Below are 20,673 nucleotides of genomic sequence, written 5' to 3' on the forward strand. Positions count from 1 at the left end.
ATCGTTAACTTATGTTAATACCCCAGGATTTATAAGCAGTCAAAAGAGAAAAAACACATATCGATCATTTATCCACCAATGCAAAGGCGCAACCAGAGCACCCACTTTTCGCCAAGTGTGTTCTGTATCATAATGTGATAGGGGCGAGCCTATCACCATATCACAAATACCAGACTCCGGGCTGATACTGAGCAGAAAAACCCAAATATCACTTTGCCCGACACGAGATTCGAACCCAGGACCTCAGAGCGCTGCCGTACCGCGCATGCAGTACAACGCCACAGAAGCAGTCGATAAACCCTAATACGGTAGTAACATTACGCATCAGTTAATCCGTACATAGTACATCAGTTAAACTTAAAAGTTTACATGAAGTAACCGTGGTTAATATCAGCTCTTTCGCAAGTTGGGATACGATGATGGATAGTTTCCAAATAATAAACCCCGTGATGTTTATGGCAGGCCGTTCACCCGGAACACGGATGTTTAGAACTCGCACACGGAATGTGATAAAATTTTAATTAACGGGTCAATGATTTGGTTTAACGTCACGCTAATATCTAGATTCTAGAAGTTTCCTAATTTTAAAGTCTGTTTCACAACTCAAACTCGTCACATAGATAGCCGTCTAAATACAAAAGTTACATTATCTGTAATCCCAAATAAATGGGAAGTATATAAATTAGTTGTGTAATATAACTGATAATAAAATTGACATAAAAGTTGTGATACAAGACTGAGCCGTTTGTTTTTATTTTAGTACGGTGAAGCCCAAGAAAAATATCGACAAAGGGACATTGTATCCATTGATGATCTACTATAATTATAGCAGATGGTCTAATTGTTTCTTCACGTTCCGCTTAGGATTCAAGCTGTAGGAAGAAGAGATACTTCTTTAGTCTAATTGTTAGACGACAAGATATACAAGAAGTATAATATATACTCGTGTTCCTACCTTAAAATAAACACGTATTTGATTTCTCCATAATTCTAAATAGGATATGTGTCTCAAATGAATCCAAGAAAAGTGAAAATAATTTGTTTACATTACAGACAAAATATATTGAAATGAAATATAATCTGTGATGTTCTATTTTATTAAAAAATTATAAATATTTCTTTTCCATTTTTAAATTCAAATTCTGTACCTTTGGGTTCCACAAATCTATTTGACAAATAACATGGAGGCATTTGTCAGAAATGGACATTAATAAGAAATGGCCTTCATAAAGGCCAAAGTGCTTTTCCTTCATTCGTGGAAGTCAGGATTTAAAATTCATTTATTACGTTCGTAGTACTGTAACTTGTTATTAATCTTGCAGATACGCTTTTACTTGACTCTTATACTAAAATTTTCTGTCGTACCATATCCTATGAAAATATTTAAATTAATTTAAATTGTTTGGCATGAAAATAAAACTATTTTACGGATTTTCCCTCGGTTTTTTATATTATAATTTCTCCCGGCGTTTCGAAGACTGCAGCCTTCATGGTCACTTCACTTCACTTCATGGTCATGGACTAAGGAGTCGGTCGTCCGAAGTCTTCGAAAAAAAAAACAAAATTATAGTATAAAAAATCTAACATTCGCGTGCACATTAAAATGTTTCTTCAGGTTCTTCGAAAGGGCAAAACTTGACAATACCAATAGGTACATTTTTGAGAAAATCATACTTTATCGACATGATTGTATTTTTATACCAAGATATAGTTTTATTTATAAAAAATTCGCTAAACTTCTTAGTTAAAACACAAATTTACTCGAACAGCTATAAGTCAAAACCCGCCATCTTGCTTCTAAGGTTTAAACTAGGAACCGATGATCTTTTTAACAGCTATTTAAGCAATTCTTAACCACCTCTTAACGCTAAAACAAGATTATAAGTAAGACTGAGAATGGTAAATAGATTTAAATAAACTTACAACTTAGAAGAAAGTATACGAAACACAAAATGCAATGCTGCAGTTATTTAAATTAATATCAGTTAAAATCAGAAACACATAAATAATGTATTGTCCCCACACGTACCAATATTATTATGAGAACTTCGTGTGAGAACACTGCATGAAATAGGATACGTATACGATCTTTAAATATACTTTAAACATCGATGTCAAACTGCTGGGGGAAGTAAATACCCGATTATGAATAATTAGTAAGGTTTGGACCGTAATTTAATTATTATTTACTAGCTTTTGGTCGCTACTTCGCCCGCGGGAAGGAGATTTTCGGATTTTTGTTTCCATCTTACTTGATATGTATCGTTATATTATGACTGAATTACAAAAAATCATTGTAAATTGTAGCCTATGGATTATTCTGATGTATAACCATTATTATTGTAAAGTTTTATCCAAGTTCGTTCAGTAGTTTTTTTGTGAAAGAGAAACAAAAATACATACATCCTCACAAACTTTCACATTTATAATATTAGTAGGACTCACATTTTTATATCTATACAAATATATTTAATGCTATAAGCATTCTCTCCCTGTCAACGCTACAGCGGTGCAGAGATGATGATGGTAAATGCATCAGAAGTAAGTTAAAACACAATAACACATAAGGGGCCGTTCAAGTATTACGTAACGCCATTTTTGAAGATTTTGACCCCCCCAACCCCTATGTAACGCGCCGTAACGTTTTCCTGTACGAAAGTTATGTAACTCTAAAGTGACATTTTTTTCGTAATATTCACAATTATTTTACGCAAAATACCGGAAAGTCGCTAAAATACCTTCGTTATTGTTTTAAAATAAAAAAGTCAATGTTAAATAATTCTTTGTACGAGAAATCCCCTCTCGCCCCTGTAACGCATCGTAACGTTTTACAAGAACCTCCACCCTAAATTGCGTTACGTAATATTTGAACGGCCCCTAATCCACTATTCCATGTACAACGGCGTAGTTGTAATTGTACACGTTACGAGCACGACTGCCGTGCTGAGGTCTTGGGTTCGGATCTCGGGTCGGGCCAAAATAATTATGACTGGGTTTCTCTATAATAAAAAAATACTCGTAGCTCGTAGCTCGGAGTCAGGAAGTTGGTGTGATACCCCCGTGCTTCGGAAAGCACGTAAAGCCGTTGGTCCTGCGCCTGATCTCTCTCCGATCATGTCGGATTGCCGTCTTACCAGACTATGAGAGTGAAGGAACAGTGTATGTGTATTGCGCACACACTTGTGCACTATAATATCTCCTGCATGGCTGATCTTCGTTGAGATTGGAAAATTCGGTTAGGAAGAATCATATCCTGTAAAAAAAGAATTCGTGATCAATAAACAACTTTTTGTTCAGACAAAAAAAGAACAAAGAGATCCAGAGTTCGTTAAATATACAGTAGTAAAGTAATTTGAAATAAAAAGAATTCAGTGATTAATGGGAAGTCATTTTGATTTTCTCAATATGTTATTCTAGCACTGAATGACGAGAAGAGCCGCTCGCCTGATGGTAACCAACATGGCCTCTATACAATTATAGCAATGCCATCTGAAACTTTGAATAAGGAACCAATAAGTGGTATTTGCTCAGTAATCACTCGATTCAAAAAAAATACATCAAAATTTTCGGCTATCAATTTCGGGAATCGAAGCCACGACTCTACCGTTTTCAAAGCCAGCATTTATAGGCCCAATAGACTATATTTGATACGTCATTGTACCTCTGTACCTAAAGGCCTTCCGCTTGGCATTGAGTTACAAAAAACAGTAAATTGGTTTCTAGCAACATCCAATCTTATAGATCTGGGCGATAAGTATTTTTTTATGTAATATTATTTTACTAAAGGCTCGGTCTAATGGTGATGATATAAGGAATTATTTAAAGACATATATTATGTAAGAAGAGGCCGTATAAAACATAAGTGTTTTATAATATATTATTATTATTATAATAATTTATTATTTATGTGTGTAAGGTCTTTTTGCACGTTTTACCGAATTAAAAGTATTTATTATTATGCTTATAATTTGCTCATTGTTTTTGAATATCATAAGGTCCCCATCCTCTTTTTCTTTAAACTAATTTAAATTTTATATAGTTGCTACTTTTATTTGTAAAAAAAAGTACGCTTTAATGGTTTATGTGTAGTTAATATTAATACTGGTGTTATTTTTTTTTTGTCAAAGCATGCTGTGACACCTTAAAATGTTGTGCATTTAAACCTATAATTCTTACTTTTATATTTCATCGGAGCTATTTATAATGTAACAACTACTGGTTGTCCTAATTATAAATAAATAGTATAGTTGTAGTTTGTACCGCCAAATATGTGACGTTGAGTTTTCTTAGTATAGTAATTGAGGAAGTTCCATTACAGAAAAGTGTAACTTTATAACGAAAAGTTTTACACTCATTCATAGCCGCACCTAACACCTATCAAATTAAGTGTCTGTATAAACCACAGTTCCTTTGCAAAGGTCATTGAGAGGTAAAAAAAAATAACTCATACACGATTGAATTTCATCAGCCATGAGCGGTGATATCAAATTTTGGACACTGTGAGCGTCGCCTAATTCGGATCCTATCTCATGCTTTTATATGTGACCTTCATTTTAAACTTTTATATGTCGGTATACATACATATTAATGAATCATTTTGTTATCGCTAACCGGTACCTTCGCTATACCTAGTATCTGCTGGACGCACGAGTTGTTTACTTCGATTCTAGATACGGAACGAATATTGCTGCGTTTTGTGGCCATTTTTTATTTGAATAAAATTGTGTGAAAAATTCACTCCGGTCCGCCATCTTGGATCAGTTTGGTGTTGGTTATCTGTGGTGCCTAATGTCTTAAAACCAAAAGAACGATTTTAAAAATTCAATAATCTCGAATTTAATTTTTTTTTTTTAAATAAAAAAAACTAACCGGCCAGTAACAAGAAGTATTAAAACAAATTATTTATACTTTTTTATTTTAATTATTTTTTAAATATCGTCTGTAAATAAAATAAATGGTTTAAATGAATCATGCTAATAAGTTCTTAGTGTGAAATGTGAATGATTTTAATAGAAAGACTAAACTTAACCTCATAACAACGGATTACCTTGGATGTTATTGTAAGTATCCATTTTATATTTAAGTAACAGGAAATTACAAAAAATAGTATTTATATGTCAGCATTAGTTAATTTATAAAAAATAGGTCGTATTTTACAACAACCTGTATATTGTCTATGCCTATCTTGATCCTAAAAAGGTCAAATATGTTCCGACCTAATGATTACAAGTGGAAATATTCCTTTCTCTATATTCTAGGTCAGTTATTTGTTATTCAGGTAATTTTAATTTCTATATTGCATCAGCAAATTCTTTTTTTACATATCTTTACCATATTAAAATGCAACAGAATGTTAATTTAGATCGTTTCCGTTTTAATACCTATTTTTATTTCAGTTGATGCAAATTTATAAATCCTTAATAGATTGTTCGATTTAATACTCTGTAGCTGACGTAAATTTACAAACCTATATGTAATTTTATTTGAATTGATTGAATAATCAAAATTATATTTTTCATGTTCTTCCTGTTAGATCAGTATGTAATAAATTGTCCAAGAAATTATTTCGTGTCTTATAAGCCCCAGCCACATTTAAATTAAAAAAAAATAATCTTGTACTTCAATCATTAGAGACATACAGTTATTTATCAAATTCAATTGAGTTAATAATTTTTAATAATAGTAGTAGTAAGACATGTTGGAATGAGTGTCCTCCCTCATCGTCTGTTAAAGGATTTTCGGCACAAGTTTTTACACGTGTAGCATTTTAATTTATTTTTACAACTCGACCTCTGATGGGGAATTGGAATCTTCCATTAATTTCAGTAATAAACCTGTTCCACACCTGTATAGGTAGGTCCGTATAATATCAAGTAACTTAGAGTGTAGACTAAACAATAATACAGAATGACTTGATGTTATGTTGCAAAGGCGAGGCGATACCAAAACGCGAAATATTTTTAAGTCCAAAGGAGTTTACTCTGTTTTTTCAGGCATAATTTTTTACTTCATGGTCCGATTTAAATTATTATTTTGAGTTCGATTTCGTACAACTGCAGTTCTTTTAAATGGTATAAGACCTTGGATTTAAATGCAGAGGGGAACTCCTCAAAATCTAATAGCAGTTTCATGATTCTTTTTGTATTGGGTTCATTATATATTGGCATGCCAAAATGACTTCACTACACCTGATGATTCCATGATGTAGGAGTATCTAGAACCTACATAGAGTACTAATTGCCGAGAGAAGCGGTAAAGTCCCGCTGTTATATTTACGACAAGAATATACAGCTACTTCACTAAAATCTAATGAAGCGATAACCTGGTATTCTTCGTATCATGAATAAGTTTTCTGGAATCCTTAACTCTCAATTGAGACATCTAAGCGGTAGGTCTTTGCGAGGCCTTTTTACCCAATTGCCGAAGAAGAGTCATTTTTTATGCCCTTTGTAAGCCGCAGGGTTCTTCAACCGCAGACTCGTAGAAGTGTTAAGCCCTGGACTATTGCCCCTTCCCGGGCAGGACATGAATCCCGGGTATTGTGTGATAGATATCATCTAAATGCCACTTTCCCTTACTAGGTAGTTTTATTACACATCTTCCAATAGGTAGGTTAGCTAGGTTAGGGCCTTTATAGTTCTCACCGGTGAGGATCGCGACGCGTTCCTCCCTTTATCTTTATAAAGATTATATACTTGTTTTTTATTTCTTCTTTCCTGCCAGCCCGAGTTGGTTTCTTTTTTTTCTTTCACATCCAATATAAAATGTCTTTAGTTATATAAGCGACTTTATGTAATAAATAAATATTCTCATGTACTTTGACTTATCATAAACGCAATTTTGCTCGCTCAAGTGATGAATAAAGCACTTTATTAAAAAAATATATTACTCATCTTAAAAGATAAAGACAAACAAAGCCGGGAAACTGCGTATTGCCCAAGAAATGTCGATAAGGGTTCATTACAGACTCATTTGAGATAAGACGTGGCATTGAATCTGTGTTATAAATTGTAAACTCATTACAAATGACGCCAAAACAATAATAATGTTTAAGTCATTTGTATTTGTAAGTGATGATGCGCTTGATACGCTTTGCCGCTTTAAACAAATAATAATGACATAACCTCCTCAATCTCATTACGGAGATCAGTCAGGCACGCAGGAGATATTATAGTGCACAAGTGTATGCGCAATTCACAAGCACTCTCTGTTCCTTCACTCTCATAGTCCGGTGAGACGGTAATCCGACATGACCGGAGAGATCAGGCGCAGGACCAATGACTTCACGTGCTTTCCAAGGCACGGGGATATCACACCAACTTCCTGACTCCGAGCTCTGACTGACAAATAAATGGTAGCGGGACCGTAGCCGAGATGCAGTTCTATAGCTGCAATAGTTAACGCTAATAGAGAGCAGAAACTATATAATGGTTGTGGGCTCCTTTTCCTTCACTTAGCTCTTAAAATAGTCAGACCATTGTGCCTGAAACAATATATAGTACCAGGGGCGAAGCTTTGAACCCGTATAAAAAAACACATTTTGACCAACACTAACTACACACACCATGTTAACTCTCACTACTACTAGTCCGAACACTCTCCAGGGGGTCCGAGGAGAGAATGAAAGCATGGCCATGTCGTAGTTCTGTCCCTCCGAAAGATTCCCCCTACGCCTGCTCACTTCAGATGGGGTCGCGAATAAAAGCATGGCTATGTCGTAGTTTTGCACCTCTGGGAAATTTCCTCTACGCCTTTCCACTCTACCAGCAAGTGACCAGGAACGTTGCCGTGAAACACCTCTACAGACTCCACTAGTCCAAACAGCAACACTTCTTAATACAAACACAGCATTAAACAAACCTTTTACCCCATGAGACCCCGCAGCAGCCCCGCTCAAAAGGTGATGGAATGCACTTTCGTGGATGAAATAACCTATGGATACGAATCCAAAAGTGACTTCTCGCGTAGGACAGATGTAAAATACGTTGTCTTCCTATTATAACGCTGGTTTTATCAGCTCTTCACTAACTTTTGCTGATTTTTTTTTATGCAGGACATAGGCTCCTCCAATGAATAGTTTCCTTGAAGGTTTACTATCCATCAATAATAACTATTTCACGTGAAAGGAATACGTTTTCTTTATATTTATTTAAGGACGTACGTCAACTTTTACTCGTGCCTAGTCACTTTTGATGATATCAAAATATATTTTACTAAAGCTCTAGCCCCTTCCGATACAGGCCTTCCGATCCAACCGACAAAAAACTATTTATACTGCCGACATTCAAGCTCAAAGTATGAGGTCTACTCCGCACACTCTCCGACAAAACACGATGTGCGTCATTTTTAGAAATAAGATTGGAATACATAACTGCTTAATTCAAATTTAGAACGCTATTGAATTTTTTAAATGATTAGCTAAATGTCGAAAAATCTAGAGAACATAAGGTTGATATTGCGAATAAGGATAATAAAAACCTCACATTAATGTGTTATCTCTAGCTTTATCTTATTTAGTATAATTCCATTCTTACTAGTGAAATAATATTCAAAATGTATAATGGCGGAATGTTATCGTCTAAAAGCAACCGGAGTGGTGACTTCGTTGGCAACTAACATGTTAAGCGACCATATACATACCTACATACTTACATACGTTTCAGGAGTAGGCAGAAGTGAATACATTTCACCAGCCATGTTAGGTCCCATGTGCGGACAATTCTCTTCCAATTTGCAAGTATAAGGCTGATACCTGAGCAGGAAGACCAAATATAAGTCTTCAAGACACGGAAGTCAAATACGACACCTCAGGAGTAGTAATAAATAAATAAAATAAAGGGTTTAATCCTTAATCGATCATGCTGGCCTGGTGTGGGTTGGTAGTCTTCGCATATCTTGACAAGATTTGGCTCGCAGCTTTGAAGTGTCCCTGCTATATTATTAGAACTTTTTAAGAGGAATGATTTCGTCATACATTATTATTGCGTAAGTTTATGCAGCACACGTAACGGAAGCTCTCAAAAGGAATAAATTTTCCCCGATTTTTGCCATTGATGCTCCGCTCCTATTGATCATAGCGTGATCTTGTATACACAACCTTCCTCGATAAATAGGCTATCCAACACTAAAATTATTTTTCAATTCGAACCAGTACTTCCTGATATTAGCGCGTTCAAACAAACAAACTCTTCAGCTTTATGTAATAGTATAGGTTTGTAACATGCGAAAACTCGTAAATGCTAACCTAACCTAATCGATTGTTACAGGAAATGGTAGATCTGGAAGAGTTAGCTGTACAACTGTTCGACGCTGGTGCGGTGAGACTGGGAGACATCGAGGCCAAAGTCGGTCGACGGACTCCCATCTACTTCGACCTCAGGGTTATAGTGTCGCACCCTCGTATTATGGTAATTTCCTTATTTGGAGCAGTATGAAGTTAACATGTTCCATAAAACGGCAATAGCCTAATTGGTTGTGGAACGGATTGCGGAGACGATTGTTAGCAAAATCGATACCCAAGGGCACACACCTCTGGCTTTTCTAAAATAATTTTTGTGTATTCTTTTTGAATCATCGCGTGCTTTAACGGTGATGGGATGGGATGCCGTACATAAATCACACGTGTATAGAGGAGTAGGCAGATAATTCAACGGATTTGCGATGATTTTCCTATGCCATAACATTGGGAATTATATTTCGAGAAGTTAATGTAACTTTTTGAATTCTGTGTGAATTTATCGTTCGCTTTAACGGTGAAGGAAAACATCGTAAGGAAACCTGCACATCTGAGAAGTTCTTTATAGGAATTTCGAGGGTGTGTGAAGTGTACCAATCCGCACTAGGCCAGTGTGGTGGACTAAGGCCTAATCCCTCTCTGTAGTAGAGGAGGCCCGTGCTCAGCAGTGGGACAGTATATACAGGGCTGATATTATATTATTATTATTGGACTGCAGTTGGAATAAACTTGTGTTCTGAATCATTGTCAATAATTATCAATTCATATTTCACTTATTAGTTTATGCTTGGTACGTTGTTTGTGAAAGGATTCCTGGAATAATATAATCATAATGATTTCTTATGTTTACGCGAATGTTAGACATTAAAATTAAACTATTTTTCGGGTTTTATCGCAGGCTGCAGTCCTCGAAACGTTGGGAGAAAATTAAAAAATAAAAATCGCGATAAAACCCGAAGAATAGTATAATTTTAATAATGTAATCAATTAAGTTAAAACGTCTTGGCATATTTTCTTAAGGAACAATGCAACTTTGTTAAAGTTAAAGAATTTTGACATAATTCATAGTGTTCTATTGCGTACATCCTTCTACAAATTAATAAACTTAACCAAGATGTTACAGTGTTACTATAATTATAAAATATGATTGTCTCAATGGCATTTCGAAGGCAATATGCCTAAAAATAATTTTTTCCCAAGGTTTTCTGTGGTGTTGTTATTAAGTCAGCTTGTAAATCATGGTCGTTTTATGGTGTCACCTATAAGGTATTTATTTAAATTGATCAATAAAAATGTTAAACTGATAAAGAATTGAGATTATGAGATGTTTTGATTTCTGTATCAATACCGTCTTATAACAATATCATTCATGAATTCCTAATCAGTGAGTGATCAGATACAGTTCGACGAATTAAGAATTTAGAAACGGTATAAGATTATTTTATACTAGCTTTTGCTCGTGACTTCGAGCGCGTGTAGGCGTTTTCCGGAATAATAGTCCCGCTTTTTATTTTCCCGGGATAAAAAATAGCCTATAACCTTCCCAGGGTCTTAGACTATCTCCATACTAAATTTTATAAAAATCTATTCGGTAGATTTTGAGAAAATCGATAACCTACAGACACAGAGAAAAACGGTATTTGTTTTATAATATGTATTGATTTAACATATTTTGTGCAACAATCTTATACAAAACCTAGTTTGTATGTAAAACAAAAACGTGCATTCTGGCATCGACTGTAGAATATTAAAAATATCAACTGAGTCCAATAAATTTGGATATTATGTCATTCAGATATTGCTACTAGACAAGAAACTAAGATTAGTAGGCCGTTATTCCGTCTCTAGGAGCGAATCCTTTATTTAACAATTACGGGCTTTTTATTCGAAGGACAGCTTCGATGGCTGTATCGGTAAGAGAGTCAAGAAATCCCCCATTTACCTATACGGCTATCAAAGCTGCCCTTCGATTACAAATTGCTAATTACAAAAGATGGATATGTTCTAGTAGACGGAATATATCCCACTGGTTTTAATTAAATTAACTCGATAAAAATATCATATCAGCCTGTGACATGTCGTAAAAAAATAATATGGATTTAATTAACTTTAATGTGACTCGATATGTTATTATTATCTCAGTACAATAATAATGTAAAGTATAGCCAAGAACTCAATAATAAATAGTGGACATTGAAAATATACCGTGTTGTCATCCAGCTTTATTTGAAACTATATCACTGAATTAATAAATAATAATAATATTAGCCCTGCATTATATACTGTCCCACTGTTGAGCACGGGCCTCCTCTACTATTGAGAGGGATTAGGCCTTAGTCCACCACGCTGGCCTAGTGCGGATTGGTAGACTTCACATACCCTTGAAATCCCTATACAAAACTTCTCAGGTATGCAGGTTTACTCGCGATGTTTTCCTTCACAGTTAAAGCAAGCGATAATTCACAAAGAATACACACATAATATTTAGAAAAGTCAGAGGTGTGTGCCTTTGGGTTTAGAACCTGCGGACATTCGTCTCGGCAGTCCGTTCACGGAATTAATCTTGAAAAATTATTAATTAATTTATTTAGCTAACTTGATCGCTATTTTCGAGATTGTAGATTATCGTTCTAAATCATTAATAATTTCATACGTTAGCTCGAACTTGCGTTCATAATAATTATGATAATAAGCAAAAAAGCGCGTCTCAATATAAAAACATCTAGTAATAATCTTACATTGGCCACTTGTAATTCAAATAAGCTCATATTGTTATATTATTAAGTGTGGGATAGCTAGTCTTATTATAAATGAGTAAAGTCCATGTTTTATGTAAGAGGCAATCTAAAATTAATTATCTGATTCTGAAAAATCTTTTACTATTTGAATTACAAAGCTAAATTTTATCACTATAAAGCGAACATGGCCATGCACAAAACTAGTTCCTCATAACATACGGTCTTTAATATAAAAAGATATTAATATCGATTTAAATAATTATACTGATATTATGTGATGTTATTTCCGTAATGTTATGTTTTTATGACTATGTTTACTCATGGAAAATAATCGCCGGTGCTAAATGTTTCTAATCACTATTTACAGATGGCGGTAGCGCGGCATTTAGAAAAATTAGCAAAGGAAATAAATCACGATGTACTTTGTGGTGTGCCGTATGCAGCCCTTCCACTGGCTGCAGTGATGTCCGTCAACACCGATACTCCAATGATCATGAAACGGAAAGAAACAAAACTATATGCAACAAAAAGATTGCTGGAAGGCATTTATTACAAGAACCAGAAATGCCTCGTCGTGGAGGACGTAGTGACATCTGGCGGCAGTTTGTTGGAAACTGTTGAAACGATACGTAGGGAAGGCTTGGTGGTCTCTCATGCTGTAGTAGTTCTTGACCGCGAACAAGGTGGCGCTAGTGTACTTGAAGCAAATGGCGTCATTGTTAAATCTGTATTTTCGTTATCATGTTTAGTTAATACCTTATATAAAGCCGGTAGAATTAACGACGAAACTGTAGGAATGATAGTTGATCATATTAAGGAATGCCAGTTTGGAATGAAAGACAATTTAGATTAGGTTTTAACCTAAAAACTGCACTAACCTAATCTACACTTACCTACAATGATATTATAAGTATTTAAAATGTTTGTCTAATAGCTTTGCTTACCTAGGTATCGTCAACTGCCCTAACCTTGCACGGATTTCGATATTTTATGACTGTCGTATTCCAAAAACACGCCAACGTTGCATTTATCAATATTTTTCAGTAAATAATCATGTAAATCTATTGTTAGTAAAGAAACATTCTTGAACAATCAATGCTTTTTATTATAAGTTTAAAGATAAATTATAAGTAGGTAATTCTTTAGATTTTAATGACTTAATTAAAAAAGTTTTTTCTACAATTCTCTGCTTTACTACAGTTCGTTTGATAGACTGTAAAAATACTATGTGTGCTACCAACATAATGCCACTGGTAAAATTACTTATATTTTCCAATAAATAAGCTAAATCGTTGACAGGTTTCAAATGCCAAACGAAATAAATTCAGGGATATATTACTTCTCTATTTTAGGCAAACATTGGACATGGGTAAAAGTTAGAACGTTTGACGGTATCTAGCTAACTTTTTATTAGTAGCTTATCAGAAAATATCTATACTTATATAAGAATTTAACAATACTTACTTACCTCATTGAATCTCTTGACTTTTTATATCGTTTTTTTTTCAACTGAATGTTTACACGAACTTGTTGGCTTGTTGGTGCCTACGTAGGTATTTCTAGGCGCCACGCCTAACTAGTTAGGAAGGTACCTACTTATAATCAGGCCTTATGTAAAGAAAAATAGGTATTTTAAATCTAAATAACGATAAAACTAATTTGGCATCCTGATATATTAGGTGCAAAGTTAGTAAGTCCTTACTAATGCTACGTTACAATAGCTTTGATGTCTTACAAACGTGAACACCATAATTTTTTCTTGACTCTTGACCGCCTTGGCACTTGGCACTCACATTAAAACTTGAATTAGTAGTTTAGTACACTTATATGGACCTAATAAGTATGGCAATGCTTGTACGCTCGGTCTCCATACCGAATGCATGCACACGCACGGGAGGACATTAATCGCGGCCCCAGGCACACAGTTAAGTGTGTATACCTCATGATGCATTTCACATTGGAGTCTATAAGGGCTCGTGAACATTTCCTGGCGTTCTCCACTCCTCCCATCCTAAAATAGTTAAATATTCATCCCCTAAACTTGGTTCCTAACTATCCCTCTCCAACTCTGCTCCAGGTTCCCGCAGTCGCAAAGCTGGGGGACTCCAGTATCCCGCAGGTTTCCTCTGGTATTGACTGCGGGGTCCGATACCAAAAAAAACCTATCTGTGATTTGTGAGTCCGGAGGTCTCCCAAAGACTTTCTACCTTAATACCTATTCCCTTGTTATATAACCACTAATAGCTATCCTAATGCCCATTGTGTTTATTTATATGGCGGTCACTTGTCATTTGATGAATCACTTACTAAAACACCTAACAACTTAATTAATATTCTAGGTATCTACTTACCTATAACTCTGTGTAGAATAAAGTTACGACTTTACCAAATTTTTTTGTTACTAATCTATGTTTTAAATTATACTCAATAAATAAGACATTTGATTGAATTTTATTGTTTTTTTTTATACTACGTGCACTAACTTTAGTGCGTTTTCCCTCGTCATTAACGTATTTCTGGAACAAAAACTAAATTGTAGTATTATAGGAATAGTGTAAATAACGGAATCTTTGATACTTTTGCATCAGTAATATCAAAAACTAAGTTTTACAAACAACTTTTTAAACTGAACTACATATCATACTTCTTTATTATGTGAAATTTATTACCTACTTATTAAAGGCACCAAAACTTACTATTTGTTAAATAAGATTACTTACTAAATAGTTCGGCGTTATTGGCTTTTAGTCAGCTGTTTTGAGCGAGGTTTAGATTAGGTAAAAAACTTACAGAAGTCGACTTCGAAACGCAACTGTCTAAGGCCCGGTATCAGCCAGGCGTTCAAGGTGCTAAGTAAGTAAAACGAAACTTAAATTGAACGATTTGTATTAATTAACCCGTTAGCCGATGACAATATTAATATTACCTTAGTTTTATTATACTTAAGCTTTGCTCTAAAAAATATACATTTCAATAACGAGAACCCAGTCCCGGATCTTGAATTTTTAGAAGGCGGGGCAAAATCTGGATTAGCCGCCCCCAACCACCTATATTTTACTTTTGTCTGATGACATCATCATCATCATCATCATCTCGCGGGTAATAATTTATGTGTGTTATATACTGGATGTCTCAGTAGTCAAAGTTGGGTTAATGATGAGATGTGTATTCGTCTGGCAAGTTTGAATTTCCCGCCCTCTAAATTCGCCGCCCGGGACACGGGCCCTGGCTTGCCCCCCCCTGGATCCGGGCCTGCGAGACACCCATTCAAATCAGATTAGTAGTTTTTGAGAAAAATCGCAGTCATACAAGTGTTTTTATAATGCATAATCTCCTCATTTATATCGGTTTATTAGATTATGATTTGATATACATATTTTAGAAAGTCAGGAAATGGAAATGTTGCACCAAGATGTAGATTAAATTATAATAGATACTTTATTTATCACGTAGACGAACAAAGTTGCACTTATGATACCTCAAAACAATGTATAGGAATATTATTATTATTTCTAAATAACAATTAAAATTACTTATATAACTATGGACATTTTTAATTAAGGATAAAATAATAAGAGTTTTAAGAGGAAGATATAAGGATAAAAGGAATAACAAGGTACAAATCAAAGTAGCCCGCTCGGGCTGGCAAGTAGGGGGTAATAAAGGGATAACGCGTCGCGATCCTCGCCGGCGAAGACATAAGCCCTAGCCCAGCTAACCTACCAGCCTTTCACCTGCTACCTAAGTGATGACTACCCTAAAAAGAAAGGCAGGAAGAATTGCTTAGGGGGCTTCGACATTTTTAATCCCGCCCTTCTTCAAGGGTCAGTCTCTTCCTCATTAAAATTTGGTTATATTGTGGATAGATTGTATTTATTTTACTACAGTCTGGCTAGACTAGATCATTTCGTAAAATACCACTTTCTCTAAAATAAAAGTTCCACTAGCTATAAACAAAACGTTATACGACTATAAATTATCTATTAAGTTGCTATTTAATTATGTAACGATTTAATTCAAGTTTAAACGTTATTAAATATACTAGTGGTTGCCTAGCAGTCAATATTCGACCATTAATTTGACATGTAACATAATATATTACTTATAGATACATTTTATTCTTCTCTACTCCTTTATGCGAACTTTAATTATGTCTAATCTCACTGTGCATAAGGTACAATTTTTACTTCACGAATTGATATATCTATCTAAAAACAAACACCCCTTTTCTGTCTGTCTGTATGTTATCGATTTTCTCGAAATCTACTGAACGGGTTTTTATGAAATTTGGTATGGAGATAATTTAAGATCCTGGGATGGTTATAGCGGTACTTTTATCCCGGAAAACTTCTTCACGCTGGCGAAGCCGCGAGCAAGACCTAGTATTATATACAATGATATTCTTTGATTCCATAATATGTAACGTGCCCTGATGAAGGGATAAAGGGAAAACTATGAAAAAAAAATGATGCCTGTTTAACGATAGATAACGTATTACTTATAAATAAAATAAAAATTAAATAAAATATTTTATTTATCTCGTAGGCGAACATAGTTGGGCTTATCATAAGTCTAGATACCTGAGAATATTTAATTATTGCTTAAATATAGTCGAATATTTAACTTAAGACGTTTCATATTGGACATAACATAAAGAAAGAATACAAAGTAAACCAAGAAGCTAGCTCAGGCAAGCAAGAAAGAAGAAATAAAAAAGATGTATATAATCTTACGTATTAATAATCTTGCTTAGTTAAAGATCCAACAAATAAGTTAACGTTGCTCAGTCGATCGGCCGATATCGCTCGGTTGGCTTGTATTGAATATCAAACTAGGCAACGGTTTATAGCGGTACAGCCTTCGTATACTACTAGAAATAACTTACTGTGACGACTGACGATGCAAAAACACGTATAGCACGCCGTGAGTGTTAATTTATTGAAAGAAATAATTATTTGTAATTGTTTCTTTGTATTTGGATGTATACTTACCTAACTAATTTACTCTTGCCGACGTCATAATATAAATTATACTTTTTGAATTTTTGTATTGTACCGCTATGCACTATTCCGTCCGTACCTACTTTCTTGATTTTATATGCGTTTGAAAAAAACTCAATGCATAGTAGCATCAAGCAGGAACTACAGGACTGCATGTCACTATAAATTGCTAAACATCATAAGGTGTTATACCTAGCTCAGGTTATGGATGTTTTTTTTATAAGGCATTCTGCAATCTCCACCGGGATGAAAAAGCGAATGAGGTACTTGAATCCCCTGACTTAGGGACTTCAAGGATTTGAAGGAAGGTTAGACGAGAATATTTCAGGGAGGGAAGTGAAGCGAAAGGATAGGAACCCTCTTAGGATGACTGATGGAGAGGGAGAAATGTTCGCGTGGCCCTTATACATCTTAATCAGTCCCGAATCTTGAATTGTTTGGAGGCGGGGAAAAATCTTGATCATGCCGCCCCTGACCGCCTATCTTTTTAACTTCGTCATCATCATCATCATCGTATCGCACCCGGCAGGAAACAATTTATGTGTGTAATGTTCTGGATGTCTCAGTAGTCAAAGTTGTGTTAATTATGAGTTGTGTATTCGTCTGCTACCTGGGGCATGGGCCCCGGTAAATTTAGCAAGCATGAGGAGTCCACACTGTGTGCTTAGGGCCGCGATAAATGTCCCCTGTGTATGTGCATTCGATGCGAAGTCCGACAAGGGGATGCTTAGATGTCTCTTAATGGTCATTACATCTTCTACAACTACATTCATTACAACTACCAATGCTTAATCTAGCGCTCACTAACACCAAATTCACTATCCTAATGGCGTCGATAAAGCAGTTAACAAGCCTACGGTTGTACCTGAAGCCATAAACCACAGAGTTGATCAAACAGTTAACCGTTCCACTTGCAAAGCCCTTATGTTTAGTAACGAAACAATGTAGTTAGCACTATCCGTTAGTTTAATGAGGAAACTCAGTACATCCGTCGCGGGTGTATGTTAATTATAATATTTGCATATCTGCATAGCGCGGGCGACGCGACTCATTTGATAACTTTCTAAACTTTAGATTAAAACTAGAGTGCGATGGTTTTTTATTCTTCGTAATTAATTTTTTCCGTCTTCGTCAATTTAACCAGCAAGTCAAGAAAATGGACATTTTATTTATGACAAATTTCATCATTCTCTCTTATACCATCCAATGGTTGTCAGTAAGAGATTGTCTCGAGCGATAAGACCACCAATTGTACCTCCTTTCAGCCTTTATTGTTTTAATATTAAGCATAGTGTTTTGTTTATGGTATACAATAAAGCTATGAAATAAATACTAAAAAGTAAAACCTATACTGACAAAAGCTGAGACGGCGAGACGGACTTCTCCCAGCCTCTTCCTCGAGCACGAGTTTACGCTTTAGCGTATAATCAACATAGTATACAGCCTCCTTACCACCTCCCGATAATCGCTATTAGTCGACTAAGTTGGACAGGTGAAGCTGGCAGCACATCTATTTCGAAAATATAGTATTTATAATAGAGGTCCTTTGGTTTACACGGTCGGCTTGTTATATATTAACACTAGCTTTTGCCCGTGGCTCCGCCCGCGTGAAAAGTATTTCCGGGATAGAAACTTAAACGTGCACTGAGCCTACGCAACGGAAGCTCCTAAGAGAAATAAATTTTCCGTTTTTGCAACATTTTTTATTGATGCTCCGCTTTTATGGTCATAGCGTGATGTTATACATATAGCCTTCCCCGATAAATGAGCTTTCCAATTAAATAACTTTTCAGTTCGTACCTATAATTCCAGAGATTAGCGCATTCAGACGAACAAATAAACTTTTCAGCTTTATACAATAGTATTGATTTATTACACATACATAGGTACTGCTACGTAACTCAGACTTCAGTGATAGGTACATATTTGTTATTATCAAAGCAGGAAATTGGTGCGAGCATGGCTAATCCCATGACAAGCATACAGGAACAATTTATGTGTATGATCCATGATTGTTTTGAATACTAACGTTATGTCTTCTAAATAACAAACCTCTAGGCGTAAACTTCCTTTAGGAAGTTAGGTGGTCATTAGAATATACCAGACTTGTATTATAGTCCTATTGCGGCACGGGTCCTCTAACTTCTGAAAGAACATATTCTGGTAAGTACATGCTTACCTATTTATATTACCTAAACAAGACTTGTTGTATTAAATTGTTGGAACTAAATACCGATTTCTGAAAACCAACGCCGCATCTTGCATGGCACAAGGCAAGAGGTAGGATACAAACAATAACATGATTCTGACCGATCCAGAGGACGATATCACTGGTATTCCCCGTAAAAACGAGTTCTTGAAATTCCAACAGTCAACAAGACCGCAGTGTCGTTCGCCGTGTTCCCCATCTTCCCGACCTTTTTTATAGTCCCTAACTGCAAGCTGAAGAATACGTATTTACTTTACTGGTGGTAGGTCTCTTATGTCAGTGTCCGCCTGGGTAGATACCACCGCAATATCTATTCCTGCCACCAAGCAGCAGTGTGTAGTCACTGTTTGTGTTACGGTTTAAATGAATATTGTAGCCAGTGTAACGAAGTGTAATAAGACTTAACGTGTCATTTCTTAGGATGATGACCGCAGTGGAATATCAAACAATATTTTTTAATTAAAGTTATTGTTGGTTGCTTCTACTGTTTATGGGAGATTGTATCGCTTACCATCACGGGAACGGTAAGCTAATCTCGTCATCCAAAGAAATAAAAAAAAAACTTGCAAAGATAGTTCGCTCATCCCATAATCGCTGAAGTCTCCACCCTCTCCCAGTGGCCGTCCTAAGCCAAGGTTTGAAGTCGGTTTCTCCAGCATGGTTACTTATTTTCAGAGTTGAGTGCCTAAAGCGGTCACGCGAAAGTCCGGTGTGTTTCTATAAGCCGACCCTTGTCAGGCTAACAAGCATGTCGAAAAACAAAGTAAAATGTTTGACCTGTGTAATGAGATTTCTAGTAGACCAAGGGAAAGATTCAGTCTTCCCTGGGCGTTAGACAAAATACAGTAGGTTAATATTACTAAATAGGCTCCATTTTTACTAGTAGAATGTTTCATTGATCCTGAATACTATACATTGTCATTTCGATTTATGTTGAAAATTAATGACAAAATATCTAAATGTGGACGAAGCGAAAGGTGTCAAGATCGAAGCTATGCTGTTCATACCTATGATATGAGGGCGTGTGTATGTATTTATTGCGATTTAGGTATTTGTCATAGTTACTAGATTTATGAAATGCCTGGGATTATTCATAATGCATTTTAATCCTAGGGAAACATTGGAACAAATTTTAAAAAATACATATTAATATTAGTCCGGTATATAACAGAAACTGCCTGATAAGTTCACTACTAAAATAACCAGTAAGCTTATAATCCGAGGAATGAGAAACTAAATAGCAATACTAAACGATTATTTATAGTTATCGAAATTATATTATCGAAGAAATCTTTGATCAATTTAATTTCAATTAGAATGTAGCACCAAATACACCATTCGCCAAGTGCAATTTATAGAGAAAGGAACGAATTTGTGTAGGTAGTGATAACATAATTCCTATTATGTCATAAGAATTGATAAGTTAGTAGGAAATCTACGGTCGACTGAATGTAGATTATCTGAAGGTGACAGTTATTGATACGTAACAGG

The 20,673-nt window shown here is 35.3% G+C and overlaps 1 protein-coding gene across 2 annotated transcripts; it reads left to right on the forward strand.

Moving 5' to 3' along the window:
* The first annotated feature begins 4,572 nt into the window (after positions 1–4,572).
* On the forward strand, positions 4,573–13,065 carry LOC115444564 (uridine 5'-monophosphate synthase). 2 transcript variants are annotated; one of them, XM_037447114.1, is made up of 4 exons: positions 4,573–5,066; positions 7,044–7,047; positions 9,267–9,407; positions 12,341–13,065. In XM_037447114.1, exons 3-4 carry the CDS (start codon positions 9,270–9,272, stop codon positions 12,824–12,826), a joined length of 624 nt encoding a protein of 207 aa, XP_037303011.1. In that variant the 5' UTR covers positions 4,573–5,066; positions 7,044–7,047; positions 9,267–9,269; the 3' UTR covers positions 12,827–13,065. The 2 variants fall into 2 exon arrangements, with proteins under 2 accessions (XP_037303011.1, XP_030026249.2); XM_030170389.2 differs by lacking the exon at positions 7,044–7,047 and having other exon boundaries at positions 4,573–5,060.
* Positions 13,066–20,673: the final 7,608 nt, after the last annotated feature.

Source organism: Manduca sexta, unplaced genomic scaffold (genome assembly GCF_014839805.1).
Source record: "Manduca sexta isolate Smith_Timp_Sample1 unplaced genomic scaffold, JHU_Msex_v1.0 HiC_scaffold_60, whole genome shotgun sequence".
NCBI classification, from domain to species: Eukaryota; Metazoa; Arthropoda; class Insecta; order Lepidoptera; family Sphingidae; genus Manduca; species Manduca sexta.

Coding starts and splice junctions, on each gene's coding strand:
- LOC115444564 (XM_037447114.1), top strand. CDS start 9,270: ATGGTAGATCTGGAAGAGTTAGCTGTACAACTGTTCGACGCTGGTGCG. Junction 9,408..12,340: donor TGTCGCACCCTCGTATTATG/GTAATTTCCTTA, acceptor CACTATTTACAG/ATGGCGGTAGCGCGGCATTT.